The sequence below is a fragment of the Hyaena hyaena genome, unplaced genomic scaffold (assembly GCF_003009895.1).
Source record: "Hyaena hyaena isolate Hyena2069 unplaced genomic scaffold, ASM300989v1 scaffold_619, whole genome shotgun sequence".
In the NCBI taxonomy this organism is placed as follows: Eukaryota; Metazoa; Chordata; class Mammalia; order Carnivora; family Hyaenidae; genus Hyaena; species Hyaena hyaena.
Window position 1 is genome coordinate 1156765 of NW_024081252.1, and position 26508 is coordinate 1183272.

The window sequence follows — 26508 nt, forward strand, 5'->3', positions numbered from 1 at the left end:
ATAAGCCATGGTGTGATTTATGCTTTTGAAAGTTCATTCTGGTTGCATCATGGAGAATGAATGACCTGTGGGAAAAGAGCAGAAGCAGGAAGTTCAAAGGGCCTCAAATAGCACAGGAAAGGGTTGATAGTGTCTTAGACCTGGATGGTGTCAATGGAAGTGGAGAGTAGTGGGTGGATTAGATACATGTTTTCTGAAGTGAGACAACAGAACTTGCTGATTTATTGGATATGAAGAGTAAGGCAAATTGAGTCAAGGATGGCACAGGTTTTTGGCTTGAGCAAATGAGTAGATGGTGGTGCCATTTGCTGAGAGAAGATGGTGGGGGTAGAAACTGATGTATTCTTTTGTTATCAAGGCAGGGAGTCAAAAAACCTGTTTTGAGCATATTAATTTTGAGATGCCTTTTAGAGATGACTGGCCAAGTGGAGACGCCAAGTAGGGAGGTGTTAGATCCATGAGTCTGGAAGAGAGCATTTAGAGCTGAAAATATCCATTTGGGAGTCACCAGTGTGAAGATGGCATTTAAAACTTTGAAAGTGGGTGATGCCTGCCAAAGAAGAGAGTGCTGTTGGAGAAGGGGCAGGCACACCTCTCAAGCCCTCATCAGTCTCAAACTGACCAATGGTCATGGTCATGGTCATGGTCATACACCATAACACAAGAGTTTCACCCCTCCTGCTGCATTAAATTAAACATTTACTATCTATTCCATATGAAAGGTGTTGCCCTAGGGAATAGGGGGTACAAAGATTGGTGACTAATGATGCTATCTCTCAACTTGCTCACAAACTGTCAAGGAAAGAGTGACTATAATATAAAGGGAAGGATATGTTAGCATATTTCTAAGGGAGTGGAAGGGTCCTTAAATGATAAAGGAGACAGATTGGGAGCAGATCATGGAGGATCAGGAAATTGGATTTGTTTTCTGCTTAGATGATAGGACATCAGTGATGATTTCTGAGTTCCATGATCAGATTAATCCATTTCCTTCCAACGACTTCTTCACCCTTCTGTATCTAGCCCACATCTCACCCCAGCCACAAGGTGCTGCCCATCCTTTGCTACCACTGAGTTTTTATCTTTAGCTCTTTTGCATTTGTTATCTAGTGCTAATCCATTTAACAATTGATGACACACTCTTTCAAGTGGTTTATTGTAGAAACATCTGATCTTTCTACTGATCTTTAAATTCATTCTCAATGGGACCCACGACTTAAAGTCATAGTTTCTTGCTCAGGGATTGGAACATAGTAAGTCCTCTGCCTATTTCTTTAAGTGTCACTTCTTTAGGGAATTCTTCTCTGACCCCTGATTAGATCAGGCTTCTTAGTTCTAGGATCTCATTGAATCATTTGCTAGCATGCTTCTCAGTTTTTAATTAAATACCCTATATGTACCTATTTGAATAGTTTCTGTCTTCTCATGGGCTGAAGTTCCCAAGAACAGGGATAACCTCTGATTTTGTTTACAGTAGTGTCCCTACTTTGTGTGCAACAAACATTTCGTTGAAAAATTGAATAGGCATGGCTTGGTGCCCATGGGGTCAAGGAGTTTGAGTAGAGTAGCCTTAGGCTTGGTCCAATTGTCTGCCTGAAGTTTCTGAAAGAGCAATGAGATTCACACAGCAAAACTGCTGCACAGAGGGAGTTTCTACTGATGAACTTCCCTTCTGCTTAGGGACAAACTATTTCCCAGGGGGTGGCTCTTCTATCAGGAGGGCCCTTGAAGCCTGATTGATCATCACTTAGGGCACTTGAGTCCTGCCTATTGCACGGCTGAGCAGGAGGCAAAGCAGAGTTCCCAACTGTCAGGAAGAATAAGCATGCTGGCAGTAGCCAGATATCTTTCAGGCAGATGGAGAGACATATGTATATTTACATATATATTTCCTAATCAATAGGTTCCAGCAAAAACATGAAAACTTAAGAACATGATTGGAATTTAAGGAAATCTGAAGGAGTTCGATTCCTTAAAGAAAATTAGCACAATCTTTTTTTGTTTTTTGTTTTAGCTGCAGATGATTTCAGGACAAAGTTGTGCTATTGAGTGATCAAACATTCCTCCCTAAATATGTAAAATCTCCTCTTCCAAATTAGGTACTTCTAGGATTTCTTCATTAAAAAATGTGTTTCTGGGGCCAGCCAAAACACGCTTTGAAAACTTTTAACCAAATTTCTGGCCCCTGCCTGCTTCTCTCTCTCTCTCACCACACCAACCACACAGGCCTATTTCTTCTCTTTCTCTAATAGGCCAACCTTGTTCCCTAGGACCTTTGTCGTTGCTTGTTCCTTCAGCTGGAGTGCCTCTTCCCCTATCCTTTGAATGTCTGGATCCTCACCAGTTGGGTCCCAGCTCAATAAGGATACCACTTGCCAGTCACTATCATTGTGGAGTCATTGGCCCCTGGAGGCACCTGCAAATAGCAGTTGTCTCAGTTAACATGTTAATGAGTAATTAGATTAAGATAAGACAAGTATACCTCAGTACAATCTTATAACTTGTCTGTCTACCATTTGAACCATGCATATTGGAAACAATGTGATGGCTTGAAGGTTTTTAAAAATTTTTTTAATGTTTTTTTTTTATTTAGTTCTGAGAGAGAAAGAGAGAAAGAGAGAGAGAGACAGTGTAAGCAGGGGAGGGTCAGAGAGAGAGGGAGAGACAGAATCTTAAACAGGCTCCAGGCTCTGAGGCAGCTGTCAGCACAGAGCCCGATGTGGGGCTCGAACCCATGAACCACAAGATCATGACCTGAGCCGAAGTCAGACGCTTAACTGACTGAGTCACCCAAGCGCCCCAACGGTTTGAAGGTTTAGACTAATATTTACTGCTTCTGATTCTAGCTTTGTTGATGCATGTGAATATCTTCAAGGAACATGGCTTGCAACTTTATCCACTACAGAACCAACCACATCTTGTTCCTATAATTCATGTGAAGGTGACCTTGCCGCACATTACCAGTTGCCTACAATTTCCATTCTTACCCTCCTTTCTTAATAATAGAGCCCTTCCAGGCAAAGTATCCAGTTAAAAAGTACACATATGCATCTCCCCAGGCTTTTTTACAGTTATAACAGGTAGCCACGTAGTCCATTTCTGGCAGCCAAGTAACAGAAGTCAGGTGAGGCTCCAGGAAATCTATCATCTTGATAAAAAGGTAGACTCAGCTGCTATGTGTCTTTGCGCTTTGTCCTTCTAATCTTCTCCCTTCCTGGAATATAGACGTGTTACTGAGGGTGAAGGAGTTGTCCTGAATAGCAGGTGTTGTCAGTGTTCCACCCATAAGCCCTTGACACTCACCATTCCTATATTCAACAGGATATTAGATCTTTGCTCAAGCTCTTTCCTCCTGAAAGCTCCTTTGACTCTACTGAGGACTTTTGCTGGTTATAGAACCATACCAGCCTGTGTGTGGCAGGTTGAAAGTGCCAGTTAGTGAATCTGAGGGTGAAGGAGTTGTCCTGAATAGCAGGTGTTGTCAGCGTTCCATCCATAAGCCCTCGACACTCACCATTCCTATATTCAACAGGATATTAGATCTTTGCTCAAGCTCTTTCCTCCTGAAAGCTCCTGTGACTCTACTGAGGACTTTTGCTGGTTATAGAACCATACCAGCCTGTGTGTGGCAGGTTGAAAGTGCCAGTTAGTGAATCTGCGAGTAGCCCTCAATGACAGGAGCTGGTGCATACATATCTGAGCTGCTTGGCTTTCAGGTTGGGCCTTTGAGGCATGAACTACATACACTGGGGGCAGACAGAACTCCCTGAGGTCCCCAATGGGACTTCACACCAGTCGCCCAAAGCAGAAACCCACTCATTACTGCACCCTGGATTGGCTTTCTTTTCCCTGTCTCACTTCCCTACTGTCCTACCTTGCTGGGATCACCTTCCAAATAAACTACTTGCAGATGAATCCTGGTCTCAAGCCTTCCTGGGGAACCCAATTCAAGACATCTTATGACCATGTGGATGAAAGCCACATGCTAAGGGTGAAGAGGCATCTAAAAGTGGCCTGAGTCCTTAAGGCTGGACTTGAGCCCTGCCTTGGAATGACTTCGTGTGGACTTTTTATTTGAGAATAATAAATCTCTTATTTGCGTAAGCCAACACAATTGGTTTTCTATGGAATGTAGCCACATGTAACCGTAACTGACAGAGATCTGGAGGAATTTTTAGTTGAGTCTAAATGCAACCAGCCATGGCTGCTAACAAAGCTGACACTCTGGATGCACGATTATTGGCCCCTTATACTCTATGGCAGGTTACAGCTAGCACTGTGTTTGCTTATATGTTGCTTTATTTAATCCTCATGTTAATTTTGTGAGCTAGGTATCATCAACTCCATTCTTAAATCCACCACTAGCCATGTAACAATCGTATTGGAATTGGGACTCTAAGTCCAATGATCTTTTGCCATAGGGAGGTAGGAACTAGGTTTTCATTCTAAGAATGAAAGCTCTGTGGTATTTAGGTAATGAGTTGACCTTTACCTGTTCCCTTTGCCTGTCTCCTGAGATCCTGTGCTTTTCTGTCATCACCTTTCACTCCCATGGGACTGTGGGCATTTGCGTATACCAGAGGTACCCTTTCCACATGCCAAATCTCACCAGACCTTGCATACTAACCATGTTTTCCAAAACAAGAGCTAAATACTCTTATCTTTAGGTCTTTGCTCAAGCTCTTGCCTTTATCAGGAATGCTTTATCTCAGAAGTGAACAACTGCGACATTTGGGTCTGGAAACTGCATCTTCATGGTAACTGTGGGCAAGACACCCATCTCTGTATGGCCCACAGTACCAAAAACATATAGATGTATTTAAGTATTTGTGAAATTAAAATGCATAGACACAGTAGAATCCAAGTAGAATTCATTTTTACTCCTGTTTAAAATCAACATCAAATTCCATCACACATAAAAATGAGTATCATAATAGATTTCAGTAAATGAAATAATAGTCCATTGGACGTTTAATATATTCAAGCCTGACTTTTAAAAGAAAGCACAAAATTATAATGTATTTATTAAAATGGTGACCATTTAAACATCATCTGAACCATACCAAATAATAGTCACTTTTATGAAATGTTGAGAACATTGAGAGCCTAGGAATTTGGGTATAAAGATGAGCATTTTCAAAATGCCCGACTTACATGAGAAAAGACTGTGTTCTCCTACTGGTGACTCAGGAACTATGATATATTTGTGTAAAAAGTGCTGGTGTGTGGAGACAAGGCTAGCACCCATGACCGGCTGTGCTCTGGAAAACATGCTCCCATGCCACTCTGGGACACAGGGAAGAGTCTGATCTAGGGTGAAACTACATGCAGGGCATGGAGAGGTCTGCACCAGGGGTTCACTGAGGCTGGAGGACCAAACAGAAAGCAGTGTGCTTTGACTTCAAAATGCATGCTAAGTGAGGCAAAGAAGTCAGGAACCTTTTTGCCATTTCAGATCAGCAGCTCCTAAGATATTTATATCAAGGTAGTTGGTAGTAAATATAAATGCTCATTGGTCCTGAATCAAGAGTTTAATTACCATAACAGATGCAACTTTAAGGATAGGCTAAAACTCAACTGGGGTATCAGCTCAAAAGATGCCTGTCTGTCTGGTTTCAGCTGGCATGGAATCTATAAAAATGTTTACATATCAGTTTTTGGTAAATTTATTTCACAAAGCCATCATGTCATTTCATAAGGACAATAAGGTAAGTCACAATACAAAATTTATAAATGAGAGAACTATTTAAATACATTTGCTGAGTAAAGACATTTTCACTAACTATAAAATCCAGAGAAACAAAAGATTAATTACAACACAGTTATTGTCAAAAGACTTTTAGACTGTAGTTTAAGTTCAAAAGGTTAAGGATTTGACAAAAACATAACATGAGACTATTAATTATATATGAAGAGTATTTGATTAGATACAGAAAATATTAATGTATAGTTTTCTTTTTCTTGGAAACTAGCTTTAGAAAGTAAGACCAACCCCAATTAAATTCTGACTGCTATAATTCTTTACCACTGGCACCATAATCTGGATTATGATCCGGTAACTTTGGGCATCAAATTAAATCACCACTGTGTTTCTAAAATAATCTAACCAGGACAAACAGGAGTAGCCTATACTTAACTGTTATATGGTATTATGTAAACGTATCAATTTTTTTTCATAATTTCTTATATTTTTCTAAAGTCCCATTTTCCAGGACTTTGACCATTAAATATGTCTATGTCCATTACGAAAACATGTGGGATGAATCCATCCACTTTAATGTGAGAAACTACATTCTAAATGACTACAAACTCGCTGTATGGGGATGGGGCTTGAGGTACTATCTGAAGATCTGAGGGATGTTCAGGGAACAGACCTCAGACAAGGGATTTTCAGCATTTTTATTTTCTCAAGAGAAGGCAAAAAGTGTTCCATAATCTAGGGTACGGTAAGGAGCCCTTGCTCTCACAGCCAAATGTATGAAAACAGTATTCCTTAAAGACATGCAGGTTTATGAGCCAAGGCAAGCTTTGGCTAAATGATTGGTAGCTTTTGTTTGGCTCTGGAGGTTTCCATGGAAACAGCCTGAGAGACAGAAAAGGCAGCATTATCATCTTTATCCGTAATGCCATCTGATAAAACTACACATTGATTCATTCATGCTATCCAGAAGAGATGTATTACTTCCGATAAGCCTGGACAAAGGGAGGTATGAGTTCTATCTGGTTACACTCTCTATCTCCTTGCTTTCCTCCATTTGAAACCTTAAATTAAAATCCTGATAACACCTCCTCTGAACATTTCCCTCAGGAACCTCTAGTTCAAGTAATGCTTTGATAATCAGAAGCCAAATGAAGAAACATGAAGCACCAAATGGAGCTCCAATGCCAAGTTCTTAAAAATCATATGACATAATTTCTTCTCCTGTAGCTGAAGAAATTATTCTGAAGAGTATTTAAAATTCTATTATATCAGGCCTCAGCCAGGCAAGAAATACAGTCTTAAGTGTTTATTATACACAGCTGAATCAGGTGGCACCATCCATAATTTTTCTCCCTCTTTATAACTATATAGCGTGTGTGTATATATATCTATATAGTGGTACCTATATCTATGTCTACATATTTAATATACTCACAGATACCACACACCATTATCTAATCTTATTTCAGGTTAGTGCTTCTCAGAAAGACCACAAAAGCAGCCCTAGCTCAGAATTCTCTATCTGAAGTACACAAAAATAAAAACCTCAACAACAAAATAGAAACAAAACAAACAAGATAAGGAGGCATGCAGCCTTTAGCACCATATTTACGATCATGGAGGGCAAGAATGTTGACAGAAGTCTAAAGAGGAACCCAGCTCTGAGTTTCCCCCTGGAACGGGATCCTAAACACAGAACCCTCTTAAACAGTCTAGTACTTTCAAAAAGGGAAAGCCTGAGCAATGTTGTATGAACAGAAATGTCAAAATCCATGATTTACCAGAGATAGATAGATGATAGGTGATCTGACATTGTTCCTTATTCTAAAAGCACTGAAGACATTATTCCTTAAGAACAAACTGCTCACTTTTGGAGATCATTTGGGAAATCACTGCTCAATAAATTAAATGCTGCTTTGGTGAATTAAAAAGACATGATGTATCCCCCAAAAGGACTAATTTACTCATGGAAAGTAGTTTATTAATGAGCAGTTAGCTCCCTGATATCTGTGTAATACAGACATGGGCTACACTAAAGAGATTTAAACTAGCACATACAATTGCACACTCCATATGGCAAAATATCTGAAAAACACCAGACCTCTGTGCACTATGGCATTGGTGTGGGAATCTAAATCCCAAAATAAAGTCTCAGCTTGGTACTTTCCATAAAAGGGACTTGAAGTCTACAGAAGGGTTTATTTTGAGATATGCTGATGATCCTTGTGGTTTAAAGGGGACAGGTAAGAACTTACAGGGCTACAAATGACTTTAGATATCTAATGCAAATCCCTCATCTTACCGGTGGGAAAACGGAGACCTCAAGATAAGTGTCTGCCTTAACCGTTGGACGAACCATGACCAGAAGAGAAGCCATGGAACTTTTAGTGTGGTACTTCCTCCATTTTGTTTCTCTCTCAGGCTCCTTTAAATCTCAACATGTGTCACTTAATCAAGCTCCAGAAACATGACTAAGAAATAGCAGATATGAAAAACACTGAAATTTCACAAAGATTTTGGCAATAGTTCATTCTGATGTGCTTAATATTAACAAGAGGGAAAACTGCAGTCATCTTTTGGTAAAAATGTTATTTCCTGCATGAAACAAGTTCTTCTTGTGAGAGCGGTTTTTGTAGCTACTGGGATAGCTCACAGCTGATGGCTTTCATATGTCCCATCTTTGGAGTAAGAGTTTGATTCGGTAGATCCTGTATCATCAGGTGGGCTGAAGTGACTGCTGTCTTGAGAATCTGTATCAATACTTTTGGTTTCTGACTGAAGGTGGACAGAAACCTGAACCGCTATCTCCTGGCCTTGTTCATTCAGAGAACCATCATCTGAGTCTCCTCCTGGTGAATTACTCCGGCCCATCTCTGGGTTAATGACATAGATGCCACCTTGAGCATTCAAGGCAGGTCTCTCTTTAATTCTTTCTCCCATGTCATCAGGGTCATCCACTCGTACAGCCTCAAACATCTCCTCAACAAAGGCCCGGCAGTTTAGAATAAGGGGCGGAAGAGGGACACTTCTTGCCAGTTCTTCGATGTAACGGGCAAACTCCATGGTCTTAAATTGTGTGACTTTGGCAAGCTCCAGAGTTTTGGCTGATGTGATGATGGGGATGCGCTTTGCAATCTCAAAGGCCTTCTGAAGCTTCTCAGCTCCTTCAGTTCTGAAGAATTCATTGATAGCCTTCTCGGTCTTACGAAGATGACTGCTCATCATGCACAGCCGCGTGACATTCAAGATGAGGGTGATTGTAAAGGCAATCAGGCAAACAACCATGTAGTAGACACTCATGTCTCCTGAGGTGAAGATAACGCGCAGGGTGACAGAGTAGGAGGCACGAATTGGAGAGGCGGTGAAACATGTGTAGAGCCCTCGGTCATCAAAGGCTACACTGCTGATATTCAGGAAGTTATCAGAAACCAACCATTTTCCACCTGATAACCCAACAGACATAAAAAAAATTACAGCATAAAGAATATTATTACTAAATATGCCGACTGCCTTTCCAATACTCTGTCTCTTCATGAGAGTGTCTTAATGCGAGTCATCTATTAGGTTCTGCTACTCGTACACATCATGTAAGAAAGGGCAGACTTTTACATCCACAGCAGGAATTTAAACAGCCTGGAACTTAAAAAGGGAATCAAGGTCTTCCTTCCTGACACTAATGATTACCATTAGTAATCATTTCACTGCCAGACATAACAAGCGTTTCAGGAGACAGGTAGGTCTATAGGACACTAAATGACTAATCTTAAAAAAAAGAAACAACAACAACAACAGCTTTGTGTGTGTGTATCTACACCACTATCTCTACCTATACATTTGCGTATACTAGAAGGAAATGGCCTCAGAAATGCGAAACAATGGTTATTTCTGGGGTAATGGTTGATTGATTTATATTTTCTTTTTATTTAACTGTATTTGTTTACTTTTGGTACCAAGAGATGAAAATTATTAAAAAAAAAAAAACAAACCCCCTACCAATTTAGTGCATTGTTCAATTACTAACTGGTTAATCTGGCATGGGTTGCACATGTTAACTTGTTTTGTTAAAAAAGATCTGTTGATACAATCTTGGTTTTCTGGCAAGAGTAACTGAAATACAAGCCAAAAGATAGGTGTCACAAGTCAGGGTAAATGAATGGCTTGGAGAAGAGAATAAATTCGAGCTTAAGACATCTAAGGGATGGTTAGGTTCTGTTATAAACTTGAAACATGCCGCCTCTCTTCCATAACTGAAAGTATCTTCATTCAGGGAACATGTATATAAAAGTATAGAAGAGTATGAAAAGCAAAGCCTACTGACTACCTACCCTGGCCCTGCCTGCACAATTCTGTTTGTGATAAATTCTCAGTGTATCCTGCACTTTAATTATGAAAGCCATTCAAAGAGGGAATGGATGGGCTAACCAGGAGTGTAGGTGTGAGTCCCCATGGCTGGAGGTGGTGTCCAAGAGGAGGTGGCATGAATGCTGTTAAGCACCACCTGACTGATTGCCTAATCTTAAGATCCTGAAGTTAAGAGGACTTCAGGATTTCTTTCATCTCAGAGTCTATGGTTCTGGATTGTTTCAGTGGCACATCAATTAGAAAGCACTCTGGTTTATGCCCATTTTTATTGTCATCAAAATTTATCTAAATTCTATAGTTATATTTAGGGGCCATCACTACACTAATGTAAAAAAAAAAAAAAAGAGGGAAATATGTAGCCATGAATACATTTATTATTCCACAAGCTGCTGTTCTATGAATTTGGAGCCATGAGAAGGATATCCTTTGAATCCAAAATATGATGAAGTACATATACTCCATTCATCAACCACTGTACTACGACCACAATGTAAACTCTCCAGCTTACTTGCTGATAATAGCTCAAGATTTATGAACCTTATACTAGACTGACATGCTCTTTAAACTCCTCTCACTGGAGATTCATAAAACTTAATAAAATTTTCCAGGGCTGTTACTGAAAGCATCAATGATAGATGTTGGTGGTTTTCAAAGTAAAGGCAAAACAGGAAAATGAAACTGCCATTCTACTTGGCTCGGCTCCTCCTAACTTAAGCTTTGTTTATACGTTCAGTCTGTTATGATCATACTGACTGAATAATTCAGATCTCAGAATATTTGGTCAGGATCCTAGAGCCCAAAGGAAACAAGAGTCTAGATGAATGTGTCCAAATGTGAAGCCCTAAATCATTTCAAAATACACATTCTGGGCACCGCCCTAGAGATCCCGATTCAATAGATCTATATTCTTCGGAAGCTGATTAAAAATATTCTGTTCTTTCTAAAAATGCAAACTCTTCAATCTCTTGGTGACCAGTTATTCAGTTCATAGAAAGTTAAAAGGTTTAGCATAGACTTTAGAAGAAAATACCGTCTGTCTCTTCTTCCATTTTCCATTCTAATATGAATAACCAAATATCTTTTATATTCCAAGAGGTCAGAGTATCTTTCTAGCAAAAAAACCAAGAAGGGCCTTTTCTGAAAGTGTAGCTTATGAGTATCGCAGAATTTAGTCTTTATCCCATTGATTTTCATGGAAACTTCTTTTTGAGGTACTTTAACACTTCAAATAGATCTTTCCAGTAGAATACCAGTTAAGGAAATAGTACCCTAAGATGTGTTCGCAAAAATCAAATAAAAACCTGTCAAAAATGGTTGGTTGATTGTGATGTTTGGGTGATTTTTAAGACTGAGAGGAAAAAAATACAAGAGGAGTTCTCCTGTTTTCAAGTAAATTAAGGTATAACATAGAAAAAATTGAGCTGCAAGGGCTTACAGGGCTCCTCTTCAGTGCCCTTCTAATTCTCAAAGGGACTTAAAGTTTTATGCACAGAGCTATAATTAAAAAAAAAAAAAATCCTGGATTTCTTCTAAAATCTTTAGTAACTCATTTGCAGACAAAATTTTAAAATTTATGACCAACTTTCTTAAGGTTTAGCCAATAGTCTTTCTGTTGTACGCACATAGGGCTACCACACTGTACTGTGCACAATACAGTCTGGGTCAATGGGGTTGTGCGGTGCGTAGTCTGCCCTGATGTAGTCTACCTTCAATGAATAAGGAAACCAGCTCACCAAGAGGAGCGACAATAGCTCCCTGTCATCATCAATAAATTTAAAAAATTTATTTTTAATGTTTGTTTATTTTTGAGAGACAGAGTGCGAGTGGGGGAGGGGCAGAGAGAGAGAGAGACACAGAATCTGAGGCAGGATCCAGGCTCCAAGCTGTCAGCACAGAGCCTGACACAGGGCTCAAACCCTGATGAACCAGAAGATCATGACCTGAGCCAAGTCGAATGCTCAACCGACTGAGCCACCCAGGCACCCCACATATGAACACTTTTTAAATTTGTAACTATTCTTACTTTCTTCTTCTGGTTAAGCAATTATAATTATTTTGCTTTTTCTGATAGGTATAATACTCCAGGCCTTCCAAAAGTTTTAAGTATTCCCCCTGGCACTTCATCACTGAGATTTCTTTGTGGAATAAGCCATAAAACCAAGAAGACAGAAGTAACAGGAAATGAATAACATTGATTAGTTACCTCTGCCTCTGCCATCCAGTTGCTGTCCTTTTGAGTTGTACCAACGGACATCTTCATAGTGGTCGATTGTAAGAAGACATTCAATTGAAACACTAGTTCCCTCTTTGGCTATGATGACATCATCCCCTGAGTGGGAACCTGCTGAGAGTTCAAAGCTTGGAGGAAATGATGAATTGAAAGAGCTATGATTTGCTCCCAGTGGGGCCATTTGGTTGAAGCTTACATCTTCCAAAACAAAAGCTGCTGGCACAATAACACTCACCACTAAAGTGAATAAACAACAATGTGGCTTCATGGAAAAATGGGAGAAAATCTTGTTGAGATCTGGAGAACTCAAAAGCTTCTATACTATAACAGAAGCACGGTGAGTAATTTATTGCTTGGTATTGGAGTTTTCCAAAAAAGTGGGAGATTCAGGTGTATTTTGAAATCTTGAAGATTAAAAGATATGAGTGGAGACCAACCTAAAAGAAAGCCAGATATAAAGTTTAACCAACAATGACTCACAATGGGGTGAAACTATGTTCTAGAAAAGAAGAGATGTGACATTGATTAGAATGACTGGCACTGACATCAGGGTGCAAAACAGAAAGAACACCACCTAAAAATCTCAAAGAGACAGTACAAAAAGCACTGAATCAGGAAATGGCTGGCAGAGCTAGATTCTGGTCCCAGCTTTGCTACTAACAAGCCATAAGACTTTGGCAAGTAGCATTCTCCCTCAGCTGTTTTCTCATCCATCAAATGAGAGACTAGATAAGACCTCTCTAAAGACTCTTCTAGTTCTGAAAGGCTGTGATTCTATTTCACTCTGACAAATCTTAGGCAACAGGGAGCCAATGAAGGCTAAAATATTTAGCTTAATGATCTTTTATTTCAACCTGTGCCATTACCATCTGTTGTTATATCAATAATGTAAATCAACTGGTACATTATAATCATAAGCATGGAGCTCATGATTTGAGCAATCCAAGTACATAAAATATTGGCTTTAAATAATGCAAGGATACTTGGTAGTTTTTTGTTTTAATATTAGAAAGTAAACTGCACTACTACATACACAGTTATTGATTTCTGAGGCATTAGAATCTCCCTCTTGAGCAAGAATGTTAGACAAAAGAATTTTCCTTTAATAGTTTCTTCGATATCAAGAGACAAAATAAAGTATATTTAACAATCTGTGAGAATACCAAGTTTTAGCTCAAAGTCTGCCAAATTAGCTAAAGGAGGAATTGACATCTTAAACATCTAGTTGGTAGAAAAGCAAATATAAAGTACAGGGGAAGATTGCCAGACACATAAAAAACCATGAACAAAGAACAAAATATCCCAGTCTTAGAGTTTATGTGATTATGATCATCTTCCTGGTAATCTGGTTCCTCTTTTAAATCAATGACTCTCAAAAAAAATTTCAACTTCTATTTCTTTAAAAGACAGGATGAAATGTCGAGCTTTATTTCTTACAAAGGCTCAAAATAATTAGTTTTGGAAATGACTCCTCTTTACATTCACACGAAGGCTGCTTGATCACATAGAACATAAAAAGTGATGGATCATTGTATTGAGCCATTAAACTCCTCAAAGTCTGAATCATAGTGAGTTGCAAATGTCATTTAATTTTCATTAGCCCTTGAAAGGATGGTTGAATGATAATAATAATTTTCTAAATCTTGCTATATCTTTAACATTTAAGAATGGACTAATGAAAGTAAAACAAAGGACTTCAGACTTTGCTATACATTGTAGATTAAACACATGTTTTTATTTCTATTTCCTCCTCAAACCCAAGTTACATGATACTAAAAGAAACAAAGAACTTGGGCATTGGAGGGGATTTTAGAAATTATCTGATCTAACCCATTCACTTCACAGTGACTTGCTCCTTTAGGCTATACTATATGTTAGCAGGAGAATCCTGGTCTCTATTGGGAGAGAATGGTGAGTGGAAACAATGGAAATAACATTTACTGAGGGACTGCCATAGGCCAGGCACTGTGCTGGGGCCTGACGTGTATAAGGTCCCAAGCTCTTCTTCAGTACAATACATACAACAACTGGTGGACATGATTTTTGTCATTTATTCTAGACGACTGGTTCTCAATGTTGATAGGAAATGACTGTGCTGAAAAAGTGCTTGTCTTCCCCAGGAATGACATCAAGAGTTCTTATGGCTGCATCCAAGTCAGCATTCTCCCAATTTCATTCTTTTCTTTTACTGGCATGATTTCCCCGCCAGTATCAGTATACAAAATTATTATTATTATTTATGCCTTTTCTTTAAGTCAACTCATTATTTTGCTTTCACACATTTTAAAAAATTTTTATTTAAATTCAAGTTAGTTAATATATAGTGTAATGATGGCTTCAGGAGTAGAACCCAGTGATTCAGCACTAACGTATAACACCCAGTGCTCATCCTACAAGTGCCCTCCTTAATGCCCATCACCCATTTGGCCCATCCCCCTACCAACCTTCCCCTCCAGCAACCCTGTTTGTTCTCTGTATTCAAGAGTCTCTTATGATTTGCTTCCCTCTGTTTTTATCTTATTTTTCCTTCCCTTCTCCTGGGTTCATCTGTTTTATTTCTTAAATTCCAAATATGAGTGAAATCACTTATTTTAAAAGGAGAGTCTATATCACATCTATAAATAAAAGTAACTATACTCATAAACAGAATGAGAACAAAGCAATGTTATTAACCGCTGTCTGCTAAAGGCTCTGAGCCAGAGGCCTCCTCTCTTTGTTAGGGAAAACAAAAATAAACAGAACAAATAAACCACCCACAACTCCATTTTATTCTAATACTACCTCATTTCTTTTTTTTTTATTAAAAAAAATTTTTTTAAATAGTTTATTGTCAAGTTGGTTTCCATATAACACCCAGTGCTCATCCCCATAAGTGCCCTCCTCCATGCCCATCATCCCACTTCCCCTCCCCCCACCCCCATCAGCCCTCGGTTTGTTCTCGGCATTCAAGAGTCTCTCATGGTTTGCCTCCCTCCCTCTCCCCCACTATTTTTCCCCTTCTTCTCCCCCACAGTCCTCGTTTCTTATCCAGCCATCTTCCTCTTCTTCCCACCCATTCCACCAGTGAGTTCAGAACCACAATTTTAAACCAGAGGCATACATTTACATCCATTCTCTTGTATCCACGGAGCACTTTCTATGTATTATAGACACCACCTCTGACTTCATGGAACCCAGTCTGGCAGAGGACAGAGACACTAACTAAATACATACAAAATATGGTATATGCTGCCCAAGGGAAAATACAGGATGCTACAGAAGTACCCATTGTGGGGAGCTCACCTTGTCACAGAAAGCTTCCTTGAGAAAGTGAGGTGTATAACAGTACCTGAGGGACAAATAGGGATCGTGAATGGAAGAGAAGTGTCCTAGTAAAGGGACAGGGAAAAAGCAGAGGGGTCACTGGTTGGGATGTGTTCAGGAGAAAGAGCTACAAGTGTGGTAATGAGTAAGGGTGGCCAGTGAGTTGCGTCGGCTTCCTGATTCTTGAAGCACTCTGGGCAAGCAGCAAAACTGGAGGTGGACTTTCGGAACTGGAATAGGAGACTGAAGTGAGTGAAGGAGACCCTGTTCCAAGATGAAGAGATCAAATAGCCTAGAGGCTCAAGAATGAGCTAGATCACAAGAAGGAAAGGCCATGTCCACCCAGGATCAAGGCAGCTACAGTAGAAGACACTGGAAATAGAAGAGAATGGACTCACTCTCCCTACTGAGGGGCAGCAGCTTTGGAAGAATAAGTAGCCTCTATATGAGAGGGCTGTGGGGGCAAGTGGTGTCCTGGCAGTGTTACTGCTGCGTGGAATTCCTTCATGCAGCTTCCCTGAGTCTCCCCTCCTGTGCCAGCTCTCCCTTCCACGTGAATCCAGAGACTACCTGGATGCAGGCTGGTTTTTCTGCAAGCCCCTGTAGCTTTCACCATTACACTACTCACCCGCTCTGGTATGCGTTGCTTATATTATTAGGCAGTGCAGCCCATCTTACCTATGAGTCAGTCCCTTAAGCAAAGGGACTATATTTTTATTGCTATACTTCAAAACTAGCACGTGTTCAATAAATATTTACACATGGAGATTAGTTTAAATGTGACAGTATGTGGGATCTTTGTAAATTGAAGAATGTTATGCAATAGGGATAATTATTCAAACTGACATGCATTTACTAACACTTACTATATTCTGAGACAGCTGATACTAACAATGTCCAGAGAACTTGGGAGGCACAGTGCCTAGAGGCAGTCTTTAAGTCAACCCCAACTCCCAAAGTCTTCATCACCATCTTGTCCTGGAAGATTATAGTGGGGATAAAAGATTATAAGCCCAGAGTGTCTGAGCCAGGTTGACTACTAATATCCAGAGAGCTTGTTAAAAATACAGAGTCCTAGGTCCCACCCTAGACCTAGTAAGAACTTCTGGACTTGGAATTTATGGTGTCTAATTAGCTCTCTGGATGATCCTGAGGCAGAGGGTCCATGGACTGAGTCCAGAGACTTGGACTATACTTCCTTATTTCCTATACAACAGCATTGTCTAATGTGTGGCAGGCTGTTTGAACACTTCCAGTAGGAGAGAACTATCACTCACATTCTATTCTGGACTTAGATTACCCTGGATCAGTGTAATTGCAGGCCTCTGAGGAAGGCAGGATAGCAGACAGCTTCAGAGAACAGTCTCTAGAACCAGATTTCCTGGATTTGAATCCTGATGGATTCTAACCAGCCCTGCAACTTTTGTAAATGACCTAATCTCTCCATGCCTTAGTGTCCTCATCTTTAAAATAGGGAAAATAATAGTATCTGTTCTTATAGGACTATTGTGAGGTTTGAAGAAAACAGTATATATAAAACAGAGTCTGGCAGTAGTAATCATTAAATAACCTCTAGTTATTATTACTATTACTTTTTTTAAGTTTACTTATTTATTTTGAGAGACAGAGAGCAAGCAGGCAAGGGCAGAGAATGAGGAAGAATCCTGAGCAGGCTCCATGCTGTCAGCGCAGAGCCCCATGCGGGCTTGAACTCAGGAAACTGCAAGATCAGGACCTGATCCATCATGGCATGAGCCGAAATCAAAAGTCAGACGCTTAACCATCTGGAGCTACCCAGGCGCCTCTCTAGTTACTACTGACTATCCTTCCAGATACTGTGGTAAAATCTATAGTTGATGATAAAACCGTTATTTAAGATAAATGAAACACTTTTACTCAGAATACTATGCAACCATTTAAAAATCTTAAAGAGGGTAAACATTATTATGTAGTTTCAATCTGTAATTTTAAATTTCACATTTTTCTTTTGCTCATGGCAAATAAATATTCTGCAATAATATGGATCAAACAGGTACTGTAAACTGACATTGGAGACCAGCCATGATATGTTACATTGTTTTTATGCACTCTGAGTTTGTGGCCAAGAACCTTTGTTGTGATGTGCCTAGCTTACCTTTCCCTTTTGTGAGACCTGCCTCTATGTTCTGGGGCCCTGGAGGAAGTCAGCCCTTTGGCTGACTAAACTAACTAGAAGCTTTGATCTTGGAATTAAGAACTGAGACACAATGGCTGGGTTAGGGCCAATGTGAGGGCAAGAAGGGGTTGAGGCAATTCAGTTTGGGCCACATACAAAGAAAAGCAGAGAGACAGGACAAAAGGGGTGGAGAAAGAAGAGAGGGATTGGGAAGTGGGGGGTGGGGGCTGCGGCAGGGGGAGGGGAGCAGAGGGGAAGAGAAAGAGACTCACAGAAGTGCTGCTCTGGCTCCTGACAAAATTCTACTTCCTTCCTCCAATGTGACTTTTTTTTTTTTTTTTGAAAGAAATAAACTTCTTTATTCAGTTTCACTCAAAATTAAAACCACAAAAATTAAGACTGAATATAAAAACAAGAAAGGAAATGGAGAAATGGCTAGGTAGGAGAAAAAGGATTAAATTCAGCAAAAGTGATTAAAGTGTGGCTGTGGCTACCTGGCAATCCTCATCTTGGATTCCCACCTCCTCTCTTTATACACCTGAGTGTGGCGCACCAACTGCCCATGTGGCCAAGGCTTAAGGTTCCTATTCTCTACAGACACAACGATTTGCCTTTACTAGAAGTTTAGAGAAACCTACAAGATACGGTTTAGAAAAATACTATGAACACTCTTAAACTTCTCTTAGGTCAAAGTGAAAGGTGGCAGAAGTAGCTTGGTACACTGATTTTGTGCCAGGAGGGCAATATGTCCGGTCAATAAAGGCAGGCTCAGCCCGGGCACTTTGTGCTCCTACCATGGATATCCTGAACACAAAGCTCTTCTAGTCTGAGCTACTAAGAGATACAACCCATTTGCAAATAAGAAGCTGTTGAGCAATTGGGAGAGAAAACAGTGGAGAAGGTATGGATATTTCCAAGACAGTGACAGAAGCAGAAAAAAAGGTAAGGAACAAAATCACCCTTGGGATCAGAAAAACTCTTCATACTAAACTTCCTTTTACTTGTGTCAGAATCAGTCTGTTACCTTTAACAAAAATTACATTGACTATGACCATGCTACTCATTCTGGTGCAACAGATTTTCAAAAAGCTCAGCTAAATCAGGGGCCCATCATGTGCAAGATGAAGTACCAGGTACAGCAAGGGATGTCCAGGGCATCAGGATACTTTCCCAGGCCCTCAGGAGTTTACAAGCTAGTTTTGGGACTTCCCATAATAATATCATGCCTGCTAATTTTTTTTAATTAAAAAAATTTTTTAATGTTTATTTTTAAGAAAGGGGGGGAGGGGCAGAGAGAGAGGGAGACACAGAATCTGAAGCAGGCTCCAAGCTCTGAGCTGTTAGCACAAAGCCCAACACAGGGCTCAAAATCATGAACCCATGAGATCATGATCTGAGCTGAAGTTGAAGGCTTAACTGACTGAGCCACCCAGGTGCCTGGTATTTAATGCTGCAGCTGACATTTGGAGGCTAAGAGGAAAGAGTTCAAAAAGGAAAATCAAAGTGTCTTACAGTTAAAAAGGGCTATGCTATGCTTGTGGGTGAAGTCACTTGGTAAAATATTTTATTACCTTTCTTCAGCATTAATAAGGATAACAGAAAAGTGATACTCAAATTTAATCTAACTCCTTTTTCATCTTTTAGATACAGTAAAATATCAGCTTTTCCAGGATCATGAATAATCAGAAATTTAGATGATTTTACCTGATAGAACCACTCTCAATATGGCTATATCCTAAAGAAGAAAGAAAGGAAAAGAAAGAAAAGCGCCTAAGCTGTCATGCCTAACAGATTGCCTTGTTGCTGTTTCTGCCAGCTTCAGAGAGAAGAAATGTTTCCATCCTGCTCCAGTTCTCAACAGAAGTAAATAAGGACGTAATGTGGCTGATTTCCGTTCTCGTGGCTCAATATTAAGTTGGCTGAGGAAATTGCTGTTTGCACAAATAGTTCTGGGATAACACAAAGCAGGGAAAAACACTGATGCCCAGATGGTATTGATTTCAAGTATACTGAGATATTAATTCTTTATTCTCCATAATTAAATGTGTTCTAGCCTGTATTTACAGCTCATCACTCTTCTTTGCCTGCACTGTTACACTTGAAAAATGGAGACGTTCCCTCATACCTGGCACACAAATGGTCAAAGTGGCATTCCAAATTGGCAAGGGGGAGAAAAAGCAAATGAAAGTAGATTTTTAGCACTCCTCTATCTTTTGGGAGGAACAATCATAAAAATGTTCTCCTTATACTCAAGCACTATTATAGAGATCTGAAACATAAAAAGGTTAGTAATATTCAAACAGAAATCACCATTTTGAGGGTCCTTTTCTAAAAATTTCCTAATTAAAATGGCCCTTATGCTCCCAAGAATATCTTGGAGCCATCACACACCTCATAACTAGCATGTGCGCACTCAGCTCAAACTTCACTGTATTTTCTGGCCAACTGAAAAACCCCTTCCTCTGTCTTTACTGGAGCTTTGCTTTAAGCCCACGATTATTTCCTGTAACCGTAACTTATATCCTTTTGCCATAAGCATTTGCTGAGCTACTGGATGCAAACGACAAAGATCAATGTTAAGGGGCCTAGATTTATGATCTCCTTACCCAATTTTTTTCCTCTATAGTCCAAAAAAATCAAAGTCCGTGTAACTAAAACAGAATTTCTCATTCCCACCCTTAGATATACTTGTCCAGCATATACCGATCTTAGAGGATAGCCACATGATATAATTCTTTCAAATTTGCAAGATCAAAGTTATAAGATGGCTCCTTAGTAAGAAACAGGGACTGATGCGCCTGATTTTATCCCTGGATGAAGCCATGGCTTGTGAGACCTTAGTTTTCACATCTACAAGGCTATTTTCAGAGTAATGACCTCATATAGTAGCTGTGAACAAATTTGGGTATATTCTAAGTACATGCTATTGATATTATTGTTTCAGTTCCTAGATGTTTTTCAATTAAATCATACTCCGTCCTACCCAAGGTCACAGTCCTTTTATCCTACCTGGGTACCACACTATTCTTGTAATTTCTAAATGGGTCTCATTAACTCCAATCACACCCCAAACACTGCTCCTCTCAGAAGCGGTCCTGAACACACATCCAAGGAAGTCAAGATGATTTAAAAATCTATTGATTTTCCACTGCCCAAGAGATAAACTTTGAATGTTGATCAGGCATCTGTAATTCTCCAGGAAAATTCAGGTAGCAGAACAGATGTAGCTGGATGGAGCCCAGCAGTGCCTGTGTGCAAGATTATAACTGTTTGCGGAAGGAATGAATGGATCTAGAAGTCTGTTTTTTAGTTACACCTCTATCACCAATTAGCTATGATCTCTAGTGGTCTGTTTCCTCATCTAGAGGCTGATTATCATCATCATTCTCTTCTTTGCTTAAACCTATAATCTTCCCAGCTTCTTGTCATGGCTCAAAGCCTTAACTACACTTGTTTTACTCTAATCTCTCCAAATAACTTTTATTTTAAAGATCTGGATCTGTATTGTTAAAGATTCCTGTGTATTTTTTTTCTTTCTGATATTGTTGTAAATAAAGTTGTTTTCTTAATGTAAAAAAAATTAAGTTCTAGTTCTAGTTGTTCCCTTTGCTTAAAACTTCCTGCCCCTCCCTAACAATATCTTCCTGTGGAAATTCCACCCTCTCTACAGTATCCAACTCCATTTTTACCTTATTCAAGAAGCCCTCTCACTTGAACTCTGATCATTACCCTCTTAATTTCAGATGAATTTCTTTTGCTCTGAAAGTCACCTAGCATCCTGAGAGTACTCAACTATAACTTATCAGTTTCCCTCTTCCATCAAATATCTATCTCTCTGAAAGACTGTAAGCCTAAAGATGAGGGTCTAAAAACTCTCAGCCTTTGGCATAGCATTGGATTCAACATTTTGAATTCAGATGCCCAATCAACCAGGCAGTCAGAAAGGTACTTGCTACAAACTTACTAACTTTCCAGAGTCTCAGACTTAAGTTAAGTGACTTGCTGAGTCACTTTTCCATACTTAAACCCAAATTCCATGCAATTTCTATTGCCACAGAAAATCAGAGGAAACTACCTATTTTATACTTGTATGGGTTTTTCGTTTGTTTGTTTTTTGGAAGAGGAATTTTTTTCTTTTTTTTTTTTTTTTTTTTTTTTCTAGAGAGAGAGAGTGAGCAGGGGAGGGTCAGAAAGAGAGGGAGTCACAGACTGAAACAGGCTCCAGGCTCTGAGCTGGCAGTCACCACAGAGCCCGACGCGGGGCTCGAACCCACGAACCATGAGATCATGACCTAAGCGAAAGTCAGACGCTTAACTGACTAAGCCACCCAGGCGCCCCTGGAAGAGGAATTTTTAACAAGCTAACAAGTGATAGCAATGCCCTTAAGTTTAAAGAACTACCATCAGGGGCGCCTAGGTGGCTCAGTCAGTAAGCGTCTGAGCTCAGGTCATGATCTCATGGTCAGTGGGTTCGAGCCCCGCTTCAGGCTCTGTGCTGACAGCTCAGAGCCTGGAGCCTGCTTCGGATTCTGCATCTCCCTCTCTCTCTCTCCCTCTCCCCTGCTCGTGTTCTGTCTGTCTCTCTTGCAAAAATAAACATCAAAAAATTAAAAAAAAAAAACTACCATCAAAAGCAAAGGAATATGAATGGTTTTAGGAAGTGACAATTATTACATACGGACAGTGAGGTGATAATTCTGAAGGCAACAGATGGAAGATGGAAGACTTGGGTTGTTAAAAGACCACATCTCTTCAACTTTCTGAGACTTAATTTTTCACATCTGTACAATGAAAGTGTCTATAATGCTTTTCTGGCACTTACGTGGCTCGGTCGGTTAAGCATCTGACTTCTGCTCAGGTCATGATCTCATGGTTTGTGAGTTCGAGCCCCACATCAGGCTCTGTGCTGATAACTGGAGCCTGGAGTCTGCTTCAGATTCTCTCTCTCTCTCTCTCTCTCTCTCTCTGCCCTTCACCTGCTCCCACTCTGTCTTTCTCTCTCTCTCAAAATAAAAACAATTAAAAAAAAGACAACTGAAGAGATGCATCTTTCTGATGGTCAGTTATAATCTTGAAGTCATAAATGAGAGCATAGAAGCCTTCAATTGTTTCCCACTGTTCTCCAAATAAAAGTCAAACTTCTTGTACTGGCTTATAGACACTACAAGATTTGGCTCATTTAAGTCTCTGGCCTCATCTTCCTTCCTCTTTTTGGGCCCACATCAGTAGCCTTTTTTCTCTTCCTTGACCTTGCTAAGTTTGTTACCACTATAAGGCCTTGGCATTTGCTATTCTTTCTGCCTCGAATACCCTCGCTCAGATCTTCATAAGGATTACTCTTTTTTTCTATCACATTGTGCTGTTTAATTTTCTTTAAAGTACTCACAACCATCTATTTTTTTTCACTACTATTTTAGATATCAGTGTTACCTGTTGACTTGTTTTATAGTGGGCCTCGCTCCAGAATATCAACTACTTGGGAGCTGGGCCACAGTCGGCTGGAACCCCGGTGTGTCCCAGGCCCCCAGGGTAGTACCTGGCAGGTAGCTGATGCTCAGTAAACGTACAACGGCCGAACTCCCGCAGCTCAGGCCTGGCCTTCAAAAGGACCTCGGACATCCTAGCTCCCTTCACGTCCGACCCCGACCCACCGGTTCAAACCCAGGCCTGAGCACCTCCAGTACCTCCATCGCACGACCCCGACCGATCCTTCACTTACCAAACTGGCACTCGGCTTGTTCCAGCGAGACCCGTGGCTTGACCCGGAAGTGTTCTCGGGCAGGCGGGACCAACTCCGCGCTGAAGGAGTGCTTCCGGGGCAGAAGGAGCAGCTTTTCGGCAGCCGTGGCGCCGGTGAGGGTGGATGGGCACAGGGTGCGGGGCTTCCAGGGAGGTGGCAGGCGGGGTGCGGGCGCTAGGGGTTCGGGGCCGGGCCGTATATTGGCTGAGGAAGGGCAGGAGGTGGCCTGGGGCTAGGCGGCCGACACCCCACGGCTGGACGCGGAGGCTGTAAAGCGCTTTGATTGTTGAAGCGCTACGTGTGTGTGAGGAACTCTTAGTCGTTTTCAGCGTCGGAGAAGTTGAGAGCGCTTGTTGATCCCAGATCTCCGGTTTGGGATCTGGTCTTGTGTGTACGAACAAGTGAGAACGTCTGTCTGTCCGTCTAGAGAAAGCCATGTTAATAATGACAGTAATGACACAAACAACCACCGCCTCTGTCCTAACAGCAGGTGTTACCTATGCGAGGCTGTGTGCCAGCCTCTGTTCCGAGAGCCCCTCGCGTACCCCGTGTGGAGGAGCCTTTGTAGGAACCCTGCCAATCAGGTGTTCTAGCCCGTGTTACAATTGAGGAAACGGAGACGAGCTAGCCAGAACTGACTTCCTCGCAGTTACCGCCCTCCCGAAAGTTGGAAGAAAGTCTTATTCCGGAGCCCGTGCTCTTAGCTGCTAAGCTAAACCCCTTCCATTTTGGTCACTGTGTGGCTGGAAGTTCGCAGGGAAAATGGGGGGAGGTATATGTCTATATGTGTGTACATATGTATGTAAATGTGTACATTTTTATTTTTAAGAAATATGACTCAGCCGTTTAATTTTACTTGCAATGTTCAGTTCTTGGAGTCTTTAAACTCTAGTTATGAAAATAACACAGTATAGGATGTATGGAAAACTTACAAAAACATTAAATAGTGCAGTGCTGTATACCTGAAATTTATTCTTTTTTTCCCCCTCCCTTTTCCTGTTAGAGTATGAATCCATTGAGAACAGGGATAGCACAGCCATTCTAATAATGAAAGTGATGGCAATGGTAATGTGAACAGCCACCACCTTTCCACTTAGGCAAATGTCTGGCACATTCTAGATGCGCATTAAGTCTTTGTTGCACAAATGAAAGAATAGAGATAACCAGTGTTTAATATTTGGGAATACGTTCTTCCAGTCTTTTATAAAATCATATAGATTATTTATGTAATATGTTTGTTATATATGCTGTGTAGTACTTGCTCCTTATCTGCAGGTGCTGTGTTCCAAGATATGAGATAATAAAATGCCTATGTGGTGAGGTGAGGTGAGGTGAATGATGCAGGCACTGTGATGTAGCATTAGGCCACTGTTGACCTTATGACAACACCTCAGAAGGAGGAGCATTTGCTTCCAAACAGTGGTTGACCTCAGGTAACTGAAACCTCAGATAAGGGGGACTAATGTATACAGTGTACATTAAACAGTGTACTATTTAAAAAATATATATTATCATGTATTATAACTTGGAAAGAGCATAAGGAAAGTGAAATGATAGTGTAAAAAAGTACAAAACATTGAGCATTATGCAAGAACTGTGTAGTCTTTCCTGTGAGACTCGGAGTAAATGGGGCAGCAGTTGTGTTCTAAATTCTCAGTCTCCAAAGCTTGGTACAAAGTAGGTACTCAAAAAATGTTTGCAAATGAATGAATGAATATTTTGGAGTTGGTTTGTATGTGTGTAGGTAGTTCATCTGGACTTTTTTCCTATGTGTTTTGGGAATGTGTAATCTATGTATATCATACACCCATATGGTCTAGGCTCCACGGTGTTGTGTAAATCTGCCTTTCTAGCCTTATACCTTTGCATCATGACTGTTGTTTGTCTGTGTTCCATGTTCATTCCATTCACACTTCCAGGTATGTTGTTTCCACACCCTTGAATTTTCTCATTGACACCTTCACCTGTCAAAATCCCAGGTACCCTTTAAGGGAAGTGCTGCAAGCTCCGACACCTACAGGGGCTAGGTGGGTGACAAATGAGTCAAGTAGGTTTAGGTGGAGATAGCAGGGAACTAGATAATATTCTGACTAAAAGGCCCAGCAGCTCTTTGGCTTGAGCTAATTATTACCATGTCAAAAGTGGGCCTGGTGTTAACAGATGTTTCAACCTCAGGGGAAGTTGGAAATCTATGTTCATATATATAAAGTCTGATTTTTAGGTGTTAGCAATTAGTACAAGTTTAAACACTGTGCAGGCCAAATAAAAACATTTCTAGTCTGGGTTTAGCAGCCATTCCCAGTTTGTGGCCACTATTCTGTGCTTATTTCAGATACGTTGTACATGAATCATATTGTCTACTTCCAGCAAAATTCTTCTTATCTGTTCTTTTAGCATTTTATGTATATCTCAGTTATAGTGCTGTTTCCAAGCTACCTTGGTTCTTAGTATGTCTGTCTTTTCTAGCACATTAGCAATGTTTTGATGGCTTGGATTGGGTCTAATTCTCCATTAGTAAATATTGATATAAAATAAATGCTTATATATACCTAAGGCTTTAGTATGTGTATAAGTATGTATGTGTGAGATACATTTATTTCTTGTCTGATAACATTTGGCTGTCTTGGAAAATAGTGTCTGCTTTTTGTAAAAAAACCCAGTAGCATCTTGGCTTCAGTTGCCAAAGAGATGTACTTTTGGAAGGGACTGAATTGGTTAACATTGTTATTCAAAAGCTTGTTTGATTTAGATGCTGTCTGATGGCTTAAATTTCATAATCTTTTTTCTCAGAAATTTAAGTAGAAATAATTAATGCTAAGATTTTTTAGTAACCATCAATAAGAGGAAAAATTGATAAACTGGACCTCATTGAAATGAAAAACAATTGCTCTGTGAAAGTCCCTGTGAAGAAGGTGAAACAATAAGCTACAGTCTGGGACAAAATATTTACAAACCACATATCTGACAAACGACTTGAATCTATAATACATAACGAGCTCTCAAAAAACCCCACAAAA

The 26508-nt window shown here is 40.2% G+C and overlaps 2 protein-coding genes across 5 annotated transcripts in view; one reads left to right on the forward strand and one right to left on the reverse strand.

The window, feature by feature from the left end:
- Nucleotides 1-23555, reverse strand: MFAP3 (microfibril associated protein 3). 4 transcript variants are annotated; one of them, XR_005532732.1, is made up of 4 exons: nt 23471-23555; nt 12267-12730; nt 8004-9144; nt 1-65 (listed from the first exon to the last, which is right to left on the reverse strand). XR_005532732.1 is itself a non-coding variant. In XM_039257467.1 (3 exons), the coding sequence occupies exons 2-3, from the start codon at nt 12559-12561 to the stop codon at nt 8351-8353; spliced, it is 1089 nt and encodes a 362-aa protein (XP_039113398.1). In that variant the 5' UTR covers nt 12562-12730; nt 23471-23555; the 3' UTR covers nt 4860-8350. The 4 variants fall into 4 exon arrangements, 3 of the variants coding, with proteins under 3 accessions (XP_039113398.1, XP_039113399.1, XP_039113400.1); XM_039257467.1 differs by lacking the exon at nt 1-65 and having other exon boundaries at nt 4860-9144; XM_039257468.1 differs by lacking the exons at nt 1-65; nt 23471-23555 and adding an exon at nt 23288-23442 and having other exon boundaries at nt 4860-9144.
- FAM114A2 (family with sequence similarity 114 member A2) overlaps nt 23531-26508 on the forward strand; it is a gene marked incomplete at its 3' end in the record, with an annotated part of 14384 nt that continues 11406 nt past the window's right edge. Inside the window, exon 1 of the mRNA XM_039257465.1 lies at nt 23531-23604. The remainder of the gene's footprint in view (nt 23605-26508) is intronic.

What these genes read in the sequence shown, in the direction of transcription:
- MFAP3 (XM_039257467.1), bottom strand. Translation starts at nt 12,561, where the DNA reads ATGAAGCCACATTGTTGTTTATTCACTTTAGTGGTGAGTGTTATTGTG. An exon ending in ACTGGATGGCAGAGGCAGAG is followed by an intron (nt 9,145 to 12,266) that starts GTAACTAATCAA and finishes TTGGGTTATCAG; the next exon opens with GTGGAAAATGGTTGGTTTCT.